This window comes from Desmodus rotundus, chromosome X, assembly GCF_022682495.2.
Source record: "Desmodus rotundus isolate HL8 chromosome X, HLdesRot8A.1, whole genome shotgun sequence".
Lineage (NCBI taxonomy): Eukaryota > Metazoa > Chordata > Mammalia > Chiroptera > Phyllostomidae > Desmodus > Desmodus rotundus.
Genome location: NC_071400.1, coordinates 42,868,506 through 42,887,684, shown reverse-complemented (window position 1 = coordinate 42,887,684; position 19,179 = coordinate 42,868,506). Strand labels below are relative to the sequence as shown.

The window sequence follows — 19,179 nt, the reverse complement described above, 5'->3', positions numbered from 1 at the left end:
TCATGGGAAAAACCAAAAACACTCAAAATTATAGAGACTGAATAGCATGCTATTAAACAATGAATGGGTCAAGAATGAGATTAGGGAGGAAATCAAAAACTTTCTGGAAACAAATGAAAACAAAATCATACACACCTCAAACCTACAGGACACATTCCTGAAAGGGTAGCTCATATCAAAACAGGCCTACCTTAAAAAGATGCAAACATTTCAATCAAAAAACCTAATCATATGCCTGCAAGAACTCGAGGAACAACAACAAAGACAACCCAGAGCAAGTAAAAGGAAGGAAATAACCAAGATCAGAGCGGAGTTAAATCACATAGAGACTAAAAGCACATATCTAAGGATCAATGAATCGCGGGGATTCTTCTTTGAAAAGGTAAACAAAATTGACAAGCCTTTAAGTTGGCTCATCAAGAAAAAAAGAGAGGGGGAGAACCAAGATGGCGGCGTAGGTAGACCCACTGCGCCTCCTCGCACAACCAGAACTGACAGAAAATTGAACAGCAAGGAAGTCAGACACCAAGTAGATACAAAAGAAACATACATCCAGACCGGTAGGAGGGGCGGAGATGGGCACCACGACGGAGAGGACTCGCGTGGCCATGGCGGGACCCAGACTGGTGGAGTGTGGGACTAAAGGGGCAGGCAGTCTGAGCGATAGCAGACCCTATGGCCCCACATTCACTCACAGATAAACCGAGAGGGCACGACTCAGAGTGGCGGAGAGCAGGGCAGGCAGAGAAGCGGGTAGCACCCCGTGGCCCCACTTTCATGCAAGATAAACAGGGATGAAAGGCGGGAGCAAAGCGGACTGGGTAACCCAGCGCTCCAGCGCAGGGAAATAAAGACTCAAACCTCTGATTGAAAACGCCTGTGGGGATTGGGGCAGCAGCAGGAGAGACTCCCAGCCTCACAGGAGAGGTCGTTGGAGAGACTCACAGAGGCCTAGAGTGTGTACAAGCCTACCCACTCGGGAACCAGCCCCAGAGGCTCCCAATTTAATTGTGGGTAGCGGAGGCAGGGACTGAAATCCGGTAGAGAGTGGAGGGGGCACCATTGCTCCCTCTGGGCTCCTCCCACATGTACTGAGCCCAGCGCAGCTACCAGTGTTACCCCGCCCCCCGGGAACACCTAAGGCTCCGCGCCATTAAGTAACAGGTGCACCAAGACAAAAAAAAAAAAAAAGAATGGCCCAAATGACAGAACACTTCAAAGCTCCAGAAAAAATACAACTAAGTGAGGAAGAGATAGCCAACCTATCGGATGCACAATTCAAAACACTGGTTATTAAGACGCTCACAGAATTGGATGAATTTGGTCGAAAACTAGATGAAAATATGAAGGCTATGCCAAGAGAAACAAAGGAAAATGTACAGGGAACCAATAGTGATGCCAAGGAAACTGGGACTCAAATTAATGGTGTGGACCAGAAGGAAGGAAGAAATATCCAACCAGAAAAGAATGAAGAAACAAGAATTCAGAAAAATGAGGAGAGGCTTAGGAACCTCCCGGACGCCTTGAAACGTTCCCACATCCGAATTATAGGGGTGCCAGAAGGAGAAGAGGAAGAACAAACAATTGAAAACTTATTTGAACAAATAATGAAGGAGAACTTTCCCAGTCTGGCAAAGGAAATAGATTTCCAGGAAGTCCAGGAAGCTCAGAGAGTCCCAAAGAAGCTGGACCCAAGGAGGAACACACCAAGGCATATCATAATGACATTACCCAAGAATAAACAGAAGGAGAGAATCTTAGAAGCAGCAAGACAAAAAGACACAGTTACCTACAAAGGAGTTCCCATAAGACTATCAGCTGATTTCTCAAAAGAGACCTTACAGGCAAGAAGGGACTGGCAAGAAGTATTCCAAGTCACGAAAAGCAAGGGCCTACATCCAAGATGACTGTATCCAGCAAAGCTATCATTTGGAATGGAAGGGGAGATAAAGTGCTTCTCAGATAAGGTCAAGTTAAAGAAGTTCATCATCACCAAGCCATTATTACATGAAATGTTAAAGGGACTTAGCTAACACAAAGAAGATAAAAAATATGAACAGTAAAAATGACAGCAAACTAATAGTTATTAACAACAACACCTAAAACCAAAACAAAAGAAAACTAAGCAAACAACTAGAACAGAAACAGAATCACAGAAATGAAGATAACATGGAGGGTTATCAATAGGGGATTGGGAGGGGGAGAGAGGGGGGAAAGGGATACAGAATAAATAGCACAAATGATAGGTGGAAAATAGACAGGGAGAGGGTAAGAATTCTGTAGGAAATGTAGAAGCCAAAGATCTTATAAATATGACCCATGGACATGAACTATAGGGGGGGAATGTGGGAGGGAAGGGGTGGGCAGGATGGATTTGAGTGAAGGGGCGGAAATGGGACAACTGTAATCACATAACCAATAATTATATCAAAAAAAAAGAGAGAGGATCCAAATAAACACAATTAGAAATGAAAGAGTAGAGATTACAATTGATACCACACAAATACAAAGGACTGTAGGAAATTACTTCCAAGAACTGTATGCCAAGAAATTTGAAAACCTAGGTGAAATGGACACATTTGTAGAAAAATATAACCTTCCAAAACTGAAGGAAGAAGAAGCAGAAAACCTGAACAGACCAATAACAGCAGATGAAATTGAAGCAGTCATCAAAAAACTCCCAAGAAACTACAGCCCTGGACCAGATGGTTTCACAAGACAATTCTACAAAGCATTTAAGGAAGAGCTAACCCCTATCCTTCACAGACTATTTGAAAAAATCCAAAATGACCAAAGACTCCCAAACACTTTCTATGAAGCCAGCATCATCGTAATCCCAAAACCAGTTAAAGACACAACGAAGAAAGAAAACTTCAGGCCAATATCGCTGATGAATATAGATGCTAAAATTCTCAACAAAATACTAGCAAACTGCATCCAGCAATACATTAAAAAGATCATACACCATGACCAAGAAGGATTCATCCCAGGGATACAAGTATGGTACAATATTTGCAAATCAATAAACATAATACATCACATCAACAACAGCAAAGACAAAAATCACATGATCATATCAATAGATGCGCAAAAAGCATTTGATAAGATACAGGACCAATTTATGATAAAAACACTCAGCAAAGTGGGAATAGAGGGAGCATTCCTAAAAATAATAAAGACCATATATGACAGACCTACAGCCAACATCATACTCACTAGAAAAATATTTAGAGCTTTCCCACTAAGATGAGGAACAAGACAAGGATGTCCTCTCTCACCACTCCTATTCTACATAGTATTGGAAGTCCTAGTCACAGCAATCAGAGAAGAAAAAAAATAAAAGGCATCTAAATTGGAAAGGAGGAAATGAAACTGTAACTGTTTGCAGATGACATGATAGTGTACATGGAAAATCCTAGAGACTCCACCAAAAAACTACTCGACCTAATAAATGAATTTGGCAAAACAGCTGGATACAAAGTCAATACTGAGAAATCAAAGGCATTCCTGTACACCAACAACGAAACTGCAGAAACAGAAATGAGGGGAAAAATCCTGTTTGATGTAGCAACAAGAAAAATAAAGTACCTAGGAATAAACCTAACCAAGGAGGTAAAAGACCTGTACTCAGAAAACTGCACAACCCTGAAGAAAGAAATTAAGGAAGACACAAACAAATGGAAGCATCTACCATGCTCATGGATTGGAAGAATTAACATCATCAAAATGGCCAAACTACCCAAAGCGATTTATAGGTTCAATGCAATCCCCATTAAAGAACCCATGACATATTTCACAGTATAGAACAAACATTTCAGAAGTTTATATGAAACCATAAAAAACTCTGAATAGCTTCAGCAATTTTGAGAAAGAACAAAGCAGGAGGGATCACAATACCTGATATCAACCTGTATTACAAGGCCACGGTAATCAAAACAGCCTGGTACTGGCATAAAAACAGGCACATAGACCAAGGGAACAGAACAGAGGCCTAGAAATAAACCCAAGTCTTTATGGTCAATTAATATTTGACAAAGGAGACAGGAGCATAAAATGGAGCAAAAATAGCCTCTTCAACAAATGGTCTTGGGAGATCTGGACAGCTACGTACAAAAAAAATGAAACTTGATCACCAACTTACGCCATACACAATAATAAATTGAAGATGGTTAAAAGACTTAAATATAAGTCATAACACCATAAAAGTCCTAGAGGAAAACATTGGCAAGAAAATCTCAGACATTCCACGCAGCAACATCCACACAAACACATCCCCTTAAGCAAGGGACATAAAGGAAAGAATAAAGGAATGGGACCTCATCAAAATAAAAAGCTTCTGCATGGCTAAAGAAAACAGCACTAAAATACAAAGCAAACCAACAGTATGGGAAAACATATTTGCCAATGATACCTCAGACATGGGCCTGATCTCCAAAATATATAAAGAACTCACACGACTGCACGCCAGGAAGACAAACAACCCAATTAAAAAATGGGCAAAGGACTTGAACAGACACTTCCCCAAGGAAGACATACAGAGGGCCCAGAGACATATGAAAAGATGCTCAGCATCACTAGCCATCAGAGACATACAAATTAAAACCACAATGAGGTACCATCTCACACCAGTCAGAGTGGCCAACATAAACAATTCCACAAACAAATGTTGGAGAGGATGCGGAGAAAAGGTATCCCTAGTGCACTGTTGGTGGGAATGTAGACTGGTGAGGCCACTGTGGAAAACAATATGGAATTTACTCAGAAAACTAAAAATGGAACTGCCCTTTGACCCAGCACTTCAGCTGCCGGGATTATACCCTATGAGCCCTGAAACACCAATCCAAAAGAACCTATGCACCCCAATGATCATAGCTTCACAATTTACAATAGCCAAGTACTGGAAGCAACGTAAGTACCCATCAGCAAATGAGTGGATCCAAAAACTATGGTATATTTACAGAATAGCATTCTATGCAGCAGAGAGAAAGAAGGATCTTATACCCTTTGCAACAGCATGAATGGAACTGGAGAGCATTATGCTAAGTGTAATAAGCCAGATGGTGAGGGACAAATACTATATGATCTCACCTTTAACTGGAACATAATCAACAGAAGAAGAAAGCAAACAAAATATAACCAGAGACATCGAAGTTAAGAACAATCTCACAATAGCCAGGCAGGAGTGGCAGAGGACAGTGAGGAGATGGGATTACAGGAACTAAATAAAGGACACATGGACAAAGTCAATGGGGAGGATTGAGGTGGGGGAGGGAGGTGGGTTCAGCTGGGGTGGGATGGAGGGATGGGGAGAAAAGGCATACAACTCTAATTGAATAATAGTAAAAATTTTAAAAAAGATATTCTTTTGTATTTATAGTTCAGAACAGAGTTACTTAGGTCTCCATTTCAATTAGTATCTGTTCTTATGATGTTTTCATTCATATAACTCTTTCCTGGAGTGTTGAAAAGAAGCTGTTTACTTATTTACCTCCCTTTATGAGAACAAGGAAATATGTTCATTTTAGTCACTTCATTATTCCCGGTTCCCAATGTGGTTCCTAGCATATGTTCGGTAGCAAATAAATGTGTTGAATAAATGAATATTTATACAAGTGAATGAATAAATTTTCACTGAACTATCCATTAATGCCCCCAATCCTTCCCATATAGCCAATGGCAAGCATTTGAAATTGATATTGTTGTGGTGAGAAAAGGAAGATTCAAACTGGTAGCATTGACTGCATTAGCATCAGTCATTTTACCAACTTTTGTAACTAATCATACATATGAGTTTTTTACCCCAAAATATGTGTTTGTATATTCAATAATAATGTTTTATTAAAGTTACGGGATTCTTTTGTTTAGAAATGGAATAAATGGACTCTACACTGTTCTCAGTAAATACTGAGGTTTTTTTACTGTTCTCATTTCAATAAAGAAAAATATTCAGCTCTCATTTCAAAAATGTTTCTAAAAACACTAACATTATTGTAGGTTCTCTTATAATGTCTAATCCCCATCCATATAGTGTCAGGAGGAAGTGCTAAAAGTGTAGCCCCTCTCTTCATTTGTTTTTGCTAACTAATAGAGTTAAGATAAAGGAGATACAGCTACTTTAAAAAATATCCCTTACATTCCCAGGACAACTAGAATAGTCTTAGTCATCATTGCGAAGATGATCCAGTGCCACCTGATCTTCTCCTACCTGGCTATCAAGCTATGATTATGTGCAGACACAAAGGGATAGGTCTTAAAGGCCTACTGTAGCATTCTTTGGTTTCCTAAGACAGGCTAGGAATCCATAACAAAGTGTGAGAGTGATATAAAATCATTAGAAAGTAAGCAAAAACCAGTTTAAATATTACATATACCTGAAAAGATGACTGGGAAAAGGATCATGCAACACAAATGCTTTTCACTGTTAAAACACTAGAGATAATACATTATACATGTCTAACTGGGTGTATACCAGAATAAACTCTGCAAGAGTGTGTCTTACTCTTTACATTTCTGAAGCCAGAGAAAAATCACTTCATGCTCAGTCTGTCAGGGAATGCACAAGTACAAAGCAAGCAGGTCTAATTATCAAAATATTGATTAAAAAAGAAATATTTCCCTAATACATCAATACATTTTTCAAAGATTTACTTGAAACCTTGTGTTAGAAGGGGGTTAACAACCTATCCGAGAGCTTCAGGGGCTTAAATTTGGGTTTTGGTATTTTATCCTGATCCATTATTTAGTAGAGTGACTAAGAGGATGAGCCCACTACCCAAACTGCAAGTCAAAAAGTGCTTTTGTTAAGTCACTTAATTTCTCTGAGTCTCCAGTCATGTCTATAAAGTGGAGATGATAATAATGACTACTTTGTATATTAGTTCTAGGGATTGACTTAAACCAACTAAAGCACTTAAAACATCCTGGAATATAGCAAGTACTCAGTAAATGTTTATTATTATTCTTCTTATAGCCTTTGCATCAGCATGGATGGAACTGGAGAGCATTATGCTAAGTGTAATAAGCCAGACGGTGAGGGACAAATACTATATGATCTCACCTTTAACTGGAACATAATCAACAGAAGAAGAAAACAAACAAAATATAACTAGAGACATCGAAGTTAAGAACAATCTAACAATAGCCAGGCAGGAGTGGGGAGAGGACAGTGAGGAGAAGGGATTACAGGAACTACTATAAAGGACACATGGACAAAGTCAATGGGGAGGATTGAGGTGGGGGAGGGAGGTGGGTTCAGCTGGGGCGGGGTGGAGGGATGGGGAGAAAAGGCATACAACTCTAATTGAATAATAATAAAAATTTTAAAAAAGATATTCATTTGTATTTATAGTTCAGAACAGAGTTAGTTAGGTCTCCATTTCAATTAGGATCTGTTCTTAAGATGTTTTCATTCATATAACTCTTTCCTGGAGTATTATTATTATTATTAGACTGTGAAATGTTATAGAAATATTAAATGGTATCCAGGCATAGATGGAAAAGCCATTTGTTTCATCATTGTTGGTCCATTACTAAGAAATATTGAGGGTGAGTATTGTCCAGTGAATAAATTGCTTTGGTATACAGTGGTGAGACTGGTATCTACAGATGTGATGAAGGAATGAAAGAATTTAGCAGAAAGATTAAAAAAGATGAAATAATAGAATGAATATTGTAAGAAAAGATTGATTATCTGAATTTTACTCCTAGCTGCTAATGTTTGAGTTGGTCAGCATATCTTCTTCAACTACAAAATTGAAATAAAACCATCTTACTCTATCTTTTGGTGGGATCATCTGTACTAGTTCTGTATCTGAGAGAAATGCTTGTTGCCAAGGCTGGGTTTAGCCCCAGGCCCATTTTACGAAAGGGTAGTGATTAAGAAAAATGTACTCTGGAGTCACACTGCCTTAAATACAAAACCAGACTTTGTTAGCTGACTAACTTTGGACAAATTTCTATATCCTTCTAGGCCTTAGTTTTTTCTCTCTTAAATGGGGATAATAGTGCCCACCATGCAGAGTTTCATTGAGACCTAGATAACGTAGATAACGTAGTGCCCAAGCTTAGCACAGTGAATGGCACATATCAAGTGCTTAATGATTACTAAGAAGGTTGATGATGACATGAAGAGTGCCACAAATTTATGAATATTCTATATTTATGCATAATGAACATCATGGTCCTTTTTATCTGTAAGAATCTTATCCTCCTTAAGAAAATAAAAATGGGGAGGACACTTTACATAAAGACTTGAGGCCCTAGTTCAGGACATGGTCTTGGTCTCTATTGGTAAGTTCTCCAGATGGTAAAGGGAAAGGCTTCCAAATGTAAAACCACTGGTGCTGTAGGAATTAAGTTTTAGGCTTCCCTGGGAACTGAATATCTGTTAGATCCTATCAAAACAACCTATTTCACATTTTATGTGTATTTGGTTTCAACAATGTGCACTGCATCTGTGCAAAAATCCTCCTTGGTCATATCTGGCCATCACATTTAAAATTTGGTGGCTCAGAGCTGGCAAAGAGTGTTCAGCCCTGTTATAGGACCACAGGACCTCTGGCTAGTAGTCAAAGTATCATAGCTGGAAGGTTGTAAGGTTATTTATCTATTTCCTAACCTAGAACCATTCTCTGACCTTGTTTGCCTTTCTCTAACACTGTGGAAGGGAAAGATGATTTTTTCTATCTCCTGGTTTTGCCCCTGGATTCTGTTTGAGTCCACATCTGGGAGAGGGGAAAGTAATAGCAGGAAAGAAGACAGGAGATAAAAGGGCTTAGGGTATTTATCCTTCCCATTACCTCTCTATCTGCCATAGTCCATATGTTCCATTAAGGCCACAATTCTGGACAAGCCTACACCACTCTTACCAGTTTCCAGCGACACTACTTCTCCTCACCACTATAAATAGTCCTGTTAACTCTATTCTTGTCAACTTTTGAGTATGGTTTATTTCTAGCTAAAGATGTTATTTCTGGTGTTCTGACACCCTGCACTGGACCCATTTCCCTACTGAGCATTAACTTCAATGGTTCTCAAAATGTAGACCACAATAACAGTTATTCTTTGTAAGTACTACTACTTGTAAATTTGGGCCTTTGTTCCTAATTGTAAATAATATTTATATGTCACTCAAAACCTTACTTAAATCTTATTTAAATCAGCATGTGTCAGAAGCAAGCCCACCTTTTGTAGCAGTTAGAAAAGGTGAGATTGCTTCTGACACGTGCTGATGGAAGTGCATGAAAGCCAGTATACATAAAGTTTATAGTTCTGAATTACTTAGCTATGGATCCAGTGATTTCTCAATAAAATATCTAATACCAAAAACTAGAAATAAATTATCACCTTTTTCCTATTCCCAAACAAGTTTTGACTTAAGGTATGAAAATACATTTAACACCATGCTGCATTACCTTGTACCACACAACTTCAGGTTCCTGATCATATTTTTTAAAGTCATCCATGTCTGGGCAAGAAATCTCTTTTCTTTTAGTGACTTCAGATTTTTCTAAATAGCGGATCCTGCTATTGTAGCACAGGCCAGATTCATTCTCTGCAACAGTCAAAGACATTGACACCTTCATGCAATATGTTGAGTTTCTGTAGCAACAGAAAAATAGAAAAATGGCTTCATTGAGTGGTTGCAACTTCATTGTACTCTATATATTTCAAGAGTATTGACTTTTCCATTTAGGGTATTGCCTAGAAATCAGAAAAAAAACATATTTAAAAAATGCTAGGGCACTCTTCTACTTTAACTGACAGGAAAATATGAAAAATTCTAATTCAGATGTTTATGACCATGAGGTAGGTACATAGAAGAGCTGTAACTATCTTCAAAACCATAAGATGGTAAAACATCTTCCCCAAGAAAAATATTTTCTTTATTAAATTTATTGTGGTGACATTGGTTAATAAAAGATAAATATTTTATGTTGAAACTTTGATAGTGAATACTTGAGAGAATATCTATAACTAGAAATATAGCCATTTCTGCTCTGCCCCTATGGCCAGTCCATTATTAGGTATTCCATGGATTATTTAAATTTTCCATTGATTTCTAAGCCAACAAATACCTCTACACTCAGGATACATACCAAAAATCAGATCAATGTACAGAAGATACTTATTAACTTATATAGCTTTTTAAACTGTTTACTGAGATATGTCCTCAGTCCAAATGTGGATTCCTAAAAAGGAGAGATCCTAGTAGAAAGTGGTCAGTCTGGGTTAATTTTATCCAACAAAACTGGCATTGTTAATGAGTTCCAACATTGAATTTTACCATAAGGTTACTTTAGAAATTGGCCATTAATTGTGTAACTCATGTAAGAGTATTTATGAAATACAGCACTGCCTTCATTTCCCAAAGTATATCCAATGGCCTTTTCCACCCTACTGTACGTAGACTCCAAAAGATATCAAACACACACATACACACATACACACACAATAAAAGCTGGAAAGTGGAAAAAGACATTAGAAAAAACCTGGTAAGACTTAGAAGAAAGTCAAATATCTTATTTCTTGGTGGGACATACAAGACCGTATCTGTTTTAAACATCAATGGATACCTGGTGTTAAAAATACAAAGAACCAAGGATACTTCAAAACCAAGTATTTTTTTAAATCACATAATAAGTCTTCAAACCAAGGACTGATAAAAGAAGGCACATTGAGACTGCTTCTAACAGATTGCCCAGGACCAGTCATAGGCAGCATCTGACAATGGTCTACACCATAGTCTCTCTCAAAAGAACCAGAACTAACAAAACCAGTGGCCAGTTTCAAACAACATCAGAGTGGGATCCAACAAACTTCAAAAGTGGCATATCCAAAGGGAGATCTGTGCAGGGACCAAACTGCTGAGATGAATTGTGCTTCATGGAATCAGAACTTGCAGAGCAAATCACAGGCCAAAGTTTGGGTTGAGCCTCACAGGTACCCATCCTGAATGTCAATCCCAGGCACAAAGGGACCAATAGCATTCAAGACTCAATTGCAACAGGAGGGCCCACATAACCCATACAAGAAACATCTTGGAAAACCCAGCTCAGGTGACCAAGGAAACTGCACTACCAGACCCCAGAGGACACCTACTACATAAGGCTACCTACCCCACAAAGACTGGGAGTCATAGCAGATCAATCTAATACATAAAAATAAATATAAAGAGTCAGCCAAAATAAGAAGACAAAAAAACAGACCTCAAATTAAAGAACAGGAGAAATCTCCAGAAAAAAAAGAGCTAAATTAAATAAATGGGGGTAAGCAATTTATCAGATACAGACTTCAAAGTAATGGTTATAATGATGTTAAAAAGCATTAAAAAGTACATAGAAACCATGAAAAGGAACCACTAAGAAACGAAGATTACAATATGTGAAGTGAAGAATACACAGGAAAAAATAAAGAGTAGGTTAGATGAAGCCAAAGGTCAAATCAGTGATTTGGAAAACAAGGTAGAAAACAATACTCAGTGAGGGAAGCAAAAAGAATAATTTAAAAAATGAGGATAGTTTAAGGGACCCTTGGGACAACATGAGGTGTAACAACATCTACAGGATAGGAATACCAGAAAGATAATTCAGCAAGCCAGGGACCAAGAACCTATTTGAAGAAAAAATGACCAAAAAAAGTCCTTAACCTAGTGAAGGAAAAAGACAAGTCTAGGAAGAAAAAAAGAGTCCCAAACAAGATGAACCCAAAAAGCCCCAAATCAAAATACATCATAAACGAAATGGCAAATGTTAAAGACAGAGAAAATCGGAGAAGCAGCAAAAGAAAGACAGTTAGTTACCCACAAGAGAACTCCCATAAAACTGTCAGCTGATTTCTCAACAGAAATCTTTTGAGCCAGAAAGGATTGGCATGAAATACTCAAAGTGATGAGAAGCAACATTGTCATAAGAAAATGAAGGAGATAAAAACAGCATCCAAAACAAATAAGCAAAAACACTAAAGGAGTTTGTTACCACCAAAACTGAATTGCAAAAAATGTTAAAGGGAGATTGGGGAAGATGGCGGCAACATAGGTGGGAGAGGAGTCCACTTCCCCTCAACGCCAGTGAAATACCTAGCTGATCTGAGGAGCAGAGCAAACAGCCAACAGTATTCCAGCATATATGAAGATCGGAGACCAAAGATAGAGGACATTGAAAGATCTGACGGTAAGAAGAGTGCTTAAGGACAATAAGGTCCCCGGGACCCGGGACCGCGCAGTACAAGGGCTGCAGAAGCGCCAGCCCAGGAGCAGGGGCTGCTGCAGGAGTCTTGGGAGAGGGCCAGGCTGAGCTGTGAGCAGCCAGGTGCTTGTTTGGACCAGGGGGGCTTGAATAGGAAGAATTTCTCAAAAAGAAAAAGAAAATAGAGGCACTCAGGGGCTAGTTACAGAACTCTCTGCAGCAGCCGTGGCCTCTGGTGCCCCTCCCCCCTCAGCTCCTGGACAGTGAACTCAGGATAAGCAGCCCCAGCGCTCACCTGAAGCCCGGTTGCTTGCGCACATGCAGATTAGCAGACTGGGGCCCACACCTGAAAACTCAGGTGAGTGAGCATCTGGAGCAGAGGCTAGCTGCTCCACCCGCAGGCCCAAAACAGCAGACCCGAGCACCGCGTAACTCAGTCCCAAGCCGCCCAGCCCACCGGAGAGACTCAAACCCAAAGCTGCTGGATCAGCCGGCTGCGTGCCACCCAAGCCTAAAGCGGCTGGATTGGCCGAACCCCAGCGACCCAGGCCCAAAGCAGCAGATTGGCTGATCAATGCCTGGCTGCCTGCCAGGGACCACACCTACAACTCCTACCTGACACCTGCGCACAGAGCCCTGCAGGGCCTACTGGCTCTCTAAGAAAAAGGCAGAACACCCAGCAGAGGGGAGCTGCAGGGCTAGGGGAGACTGCATTCCCCAGAAAGACTCGACCCAGTAGGGGGCTGAACTACCCCATAGCAGCACCAAGAGCCCCTAGCATCTAAGACAGAAAAGAGCAAGACGGTGCAGTCTGAGTTGCCCCTAATTGGTGCAACTCAAGGACAGCACAACTGGTGAACTAAAGGCCTAGTGGGGAGCAGAAGGACCATGAGGAACTGGACTGCAGGCTGAACAACAGCGAAGAGTGTGGCTCAGGAAGGGAGAAAAGTGAAACCAATCCTTCTAACCACCCCCTCCAGCTCCACAGACAGGACAACCAGCAGAACTAACGTGACCTGTTTAAAGCCAGCAGAAGACTTTTCTTTTTTCCTTTCCTCCTTTCCCCCTGAATTCCTTCTTCCTTTCTTTTTTTATTCCTTCTTCCTCCCATCCTTTACCTTTTTTATGCCTTCTTCCTGCCATCCTTTATTTATTCCTTTGATTTAATTTTTGTTAAAATTCCTTCTTATCTCGCCTCTGATCTTTCTTTATTCCCTCTTCCTTCCTTCCTTTCCTTTTCTATTTCCTTTTTCCCTCCTTCCCATATTTTTTTTTCTTCCCCCTTTTCTCTTTTTTCCACAGGTGAGACAACAAAACCTGGAGTGCTGAAAAGACCAGAGTTAGACCGTGTTACACACATAAACGTCAGCTCAAGACCAGTGAGTGCAGGAGATTAAGGAGACAGCACCACTGAATCCCATTGGCATTCTACATTGAAGTTCACAGAATAAACCCAGGGAGTCAGAATAGATCAATTTAAGAAGCAAAGACTAACAAGAAGAGTCTCACAAACAATGGGAAGACAAAGAAACAATTCCCAAATGAAAGGAAAGGAGGAAGCCTCAGAAAGAATGCTAACTGAAAAAGAGGCAAGTCAACTATCAGATACTGAGTTCAAAGCAATGGTTATTAGGAAGCTCACTGAGCTCTCTGAGCTCAAAGAGAACTACCAGAAACTACAGGGAAACTACAATGAACTCACTGCAAACTACATCAACATGAAAAAGGAAATAGAAACTATTAACAAAGGCCAAGAGGAAATGAAGAATACAATTTCTGAATTGAAGAACACAGTAGAAGGAATCAAAAGCAAGCTAGATGAAGCAGAGGATTGAATCAGCCAGATGGAGGACAAGGTAGAAAAGAAATTCCCAGAAAGAACAAGAAAGAAAAATTATGCAAAAAGAATGAATAGGGGTTCAGGGACCTGCAGGACAGTATGAAACATAATAATATCCATTCAAAAGGGATACCGGGAGGAGAGAAGAGCAAGGGATAGAAAACCTGTTTGAAAAAGTAATGATGGAAAACTTCCCTAATTTGATGAGAGAATGAGTTATAGAAGTCCAGGAAGCAGAAAGATTCCCAATCAAAAGGAACCCAAAGAGGCCCACTCCAAGACACATCAACATTAAAATGGCAAAATTCCAAGACAAAGAGAGAACATTAAAGGGAGAAACAGGAAGTAACACACAAGGGAGCCCCCATAAGGCTAGCAGCTGACTTCTCACTGGAAAAGCTGCAAGCCAGAAGGAAATGGAGGGAAATATTCCAAGTAATGAAAAGCACAGGCCTGCAACCAAGAATACTCCACCTAGCAAGGCTCTCAATTAAAATGGAAGGTGAAATAAAGAGTATCCCAGACAAAAAACAAAACAAAACAAAAAAAAAAAAACCCTCAAAGAATACACTTCCACCAAACCAACACTGTAAGATATGCTAAAGGCAGTGCTTTAAGGAAAGGAAATAAAACAGTGAGAGAGAGAGGAACACAGGTACAAAGGAGGTAAAATGGTAATGAATAAGTACCTGTCAATAATAATCTTAAATGTAAGTGGATTAAATGGTCCAGTCAAAAGGCATAAAACACCTGAATAAATAAGAAATCATGACCCACACATATGCAGCCTACAAGAGATCCATCTCAGAACAAAAGGCATAACAGAGTGAAAGTGAAAGATTCGACAATACATTGCAAGCAAATGGACAAGAAAAAGAAGCCGGGGTAGCAACACTTATATCAGACAAAATAGACTTCAAAGCAAGGACAATAAAAAGACTCCCAGGAGGTCATTTCATATTACTCAAGGAAATAATTCATCAAGAAGGCATAAGCATTATAAATACATATGCACCCAACATAGAAGTACCCAAATATATAAGGAAAATCTTCGATGACTACAAAAAGATATTGACAGCAACACAATCACAGTAAGGGATTTTAACACCCCATAGTGAAAAATTGATAGATTTGACAAACAAAATATCAACAAAGATATTATGGCATTGAACAATGTCCTTAACCAAATGAACTTACTGATGCATATATGGAACCTTTCATAAAAAAAGAAGCAAAATGCACATTCTTTTCAAATGCACACAGAACATTTTCAAAAACAGACCACATGATAGGACACAAAACAAGCCTCAACAAGCTCAAAAAATTGAAATCATATCAAGCATTTTCTCTGACCACAAGGGACTGAAACTAGAAACCAACCTCAAGGAAAAAACTCAAATTCATGGAGACTGAAAAGCATGTTATTAAACAATGATTGGGTTAATAATGAGATCAAGGAAGAAATCAAAATGTTTCATGAAACAAATAAAAATTAGTTCACAACACACCAAAACTTATGGGACACAGTGAAAGTACTCCTGAGAGGGAAGTTCATAGTGATAGAGGCCTATCTAAAGAAGATAGAAACTTTTCAAATAAACAATGTTACCCAACATCTAAAAAAACTGTAGGAAAAACAACAAAGACAGCCCAGAGCAAGTAGTAAGAAGGGAATGACTGAGACCAGAGAAGAATTAAATGACATAGACACAAAAAGAAAAATTCTAAGGAACAATAAATCCAGGAATGGTACTTTGAAAAGATAAACAAAATCAACAAGTCTTTAAGCAGACTCATCAAGAAAAAAAGAGTGAAGACCCAAATAAGTACAATTAAAAATGAAAGAGGAGAGATTACAATTTATACCACTGAAGTACAAAGGATTGTAAGAAAAATATTATGAAGAAGTGTATATCAATAAATTTCAGAACCTAGGTGAAATGGACAAATTTCTAGAAAAATATAATCTTCCAAAACTGAATGAAGAAGAAAGTCCGAACAGAACAATAACAGCTGATGAAATCAACGTGATAACCAAAGAACTCCTGACACATGAACAACCTGGACAGAATGGTTTCACAGGAAAGTTTTACAAAACATTTAAAGAAGAGCTAACCCCTATTATTCAAAGACTATTCAAAAAATCCAGGAAGACGGAAGACTCATAATTCTTTTTATGAAGCCAGCATCATCCTAATCCCAAAGCCAGAAAGAGAAACAACAAAGAAAGAAAACTACAGGCCAATATTGCTGATGAATATAGACAATAACAACCTGAACAAAATATTGGCAGACTTCATCCACCAATATGTTAAAAGTATCATAAACCATGACCAAGTGTGATTCATCCCAGGGATGCAAGGATGGCACAATATTCGTAAATCAAAAAAATGTAATACATTGCATAAACAAAAGGACAGGCAAAAATCACATGATCACATCAATAGATGCTGAAAAAGCATTTGACCCATATGATCAAAACACTCAGCAAAGTGGGAATAGAAGGAGCATTCCTCAACATAATAAAGGCCATATATGAGAGACCTACAGCCAACATCATACTCAATGGGCAAAAACTGAAAGCTTTCCCACTAAGATCAGGAACAAGAGAAAGATGTCTGCTTTCACCACTTGTATTCAACATAGTATTGAAAGTCTTAACAATAGCAATTAGAAAAGAAAAGATGTAAGAAGCATCCACACTGGAAAGTAGGATGCAAAACTGTCATTGTGTGCAAGTGACATGATAGAGTATATAGAAAATCCTATAGACTCCACCAAGAAACTACTTGACCTCATAAGTGAATTTGGCAAAACAGCAGGATACAAAGTCAATACTCAGAAATCAAAGGCATTTTTGAACAACATCAATGAAATATCAGAAACTGAAATCTGGGGAAAAAAATCCCATTTGATATAGGAACAAGTAACACAAAGTACCTAGGAATAAACCTAACCAAGGAGGTAAAGGACCTGTACTCAGAAAACTACACAACACTGAGGAAAGAAATTAAGGAAGACACAAACAATGAGTGCATGTACCATGTTCAGGGATTGGAAGAATTAACATCATCAAAATGTTCATACTACCCAAAGCAATTTATAGATTCAATGCAATATGTATTAATGTACCAATGGCATTTTTCACAAATATGGAACTAACATTTCAAAAAGAACTATAAGTGACCACAAATAGCTGCAGCAATTTTGAGAAAGAAGAAAATAGGAGGGATCACAATGCCTGATATCAATCTTTATCACAAAGCCACTGTAATCAAAACATCCATGTACTGGTAATAGAACAAACACATAGACCAATGGAACAGAACAGAGAGCACAGAAATAAAATGGAGTCTCTATGGTCAATTAATATTTGACAAAGGGGGCAGAAGCATAAAATGGAGTAAAAAAATCCTCTTCAACAGATGTTGTTGGCAGATCTGGACAGTTACATGCAAAAACATGAAACTCAATCACCAACTTACACCACACACAAAAATAAATTTGGGATGGAAAAAAGACTTAAATATAGCCCTGGCTGGTATGGCTCAGTGGATTGAGCGCTGAACTGAGAAGCAAAGGGTAACTGGCTCAATTTTCAATCAGGGTACATGCCTGGGTTTTAGGCCAAGTACCCTGTAGGGGACACATGAGATTCAACCACACATTGATGTTTCTCTCCTTCTCTTTCTACCGCCCTTCCCCTCCTTCTGAAAATAAATAAATGAAATCTTAAAAAATAGACTGAAATATAAGCTGTGACACCATAAAAGACCTAGACTAGAGAAAATAGGCAGGAAAATCTCAGATATTCTACGCAGCAATATTTTCATCAATATGCCCCCTAGAGCAAGGGACATAAAGGAAATAATGAACAAATGGGATTTCATCAAAATAAAAAGCTTCAGCAAGGCTAAAGAAAACAGCATTGAAATGAAAAGAGAACCAACAATATGGGAAAACATATTTGTCAACAATACCTCCAACAAAGGTTTGATCACCAAAATATATAAAGGACTCACGCTACTACATTCCAGGAAGACAAATAACCCAATTAAAAAATGAGCAAAAGACCTGAACAGATACTTCTCCAAAGAGGACATACAATTGGTCCAGAGACATATGAAAGGATGGTCAGCATCGCTAGCTATCATAGAGATGGAAATTAAAACCATAGTGAGATACAACTTCACACCCATGAAAATGGCCACCATAAACAAATCAACAAACAACTGTTGCAGAGGATGTGGAGAAAAGGGAACCCTAGTGCACTGTTGGTTGGAATGCAGACTGGTGCAGCCACTGGGGAAAACAGTATGGAATTTCCTCAGAACACTAAAAATGGACCTGCCTTGTGACCCAGCAATTCCACTGTTGGGATTATGCACTAAGAACCCTGAAAAAATCAATTCAAAAGAACCTATGTACTCCAATGTTCATAGCAGCACAACTACCCTTTGGGACAGCATGGGTGGAACTGTAGAGCATAATGCTAAGTGAAACAAGCCTGGCAGTGAAATGCAAATACCATATGATCTCAGGTATAAGTGGAACCTAAGGAACAAAACAAACAAGCAAAATAAATCCAGAGACATTGAAATAAAGTACAATCTGACAATAATTATAGGGAAGGTGGGAGGGGATAATGAGGGGAAGGCTTTTCCATAACATGTATAAAGGACACATGGAGAAAACCAAAGGGGTGTAGGATCAAGTGTGGGGAATTGAAATGACTGGGGTGGCTGGAAGATGTGGGCAGAAAATGGATACAACTGTACTTAAACAAGAATAAAAAATGTGAAAAAAATAACAGTAAAGTGAAAGAAAAATACATATCATGAAAATGGAGGAAAAAAGCTCGGGTAGCACTATTGATATCAGACAAAATAAACTTTAGAAAAGGCTGTAGTAAAAGGCAAAGAAGGACACCACATAATGAGAAAGAAAGCAATCTAAAATGAAGATATGACCCTTGAAATACTTATGCACCCAACATCGGAGCACCTTAATATATAAAAGCAAATGTTGGTCGACAGAAAGGGAGAGACTGACAGTAATACAGTTATAATAGATGATATTAATACCCAACCAACATAAATGGATAGATCGTTCAGACAGAAAATAAGAAACCCCACTAGGAAATGGCAGCCTTAA

General features: G+C 38.8%; 1 protein-coding gene across 1 annotated transcript in view; it reads right to left on the bottom strand.

Moving 5' to 3' along the window:
- Positions 1-19,179, bottom strand: part of IL1RAPL2 (interleukin 1 receptor accessory protein like 2) — a 1,002,993-nt gene that overhangs the window by 504,322 nt on the left and 479,492 nt on the right. The window contains exon 4 of the mRNA XM_045188489.3: positions 9,414-9,600. Within this exon, the coding sequence (XP_045044424.2) occupies positions 9,414-9,600 (187 nt within the window). The remainder of the gene's footprint in view (positions 1-9,413; positions 9,601-19,179) is intronic.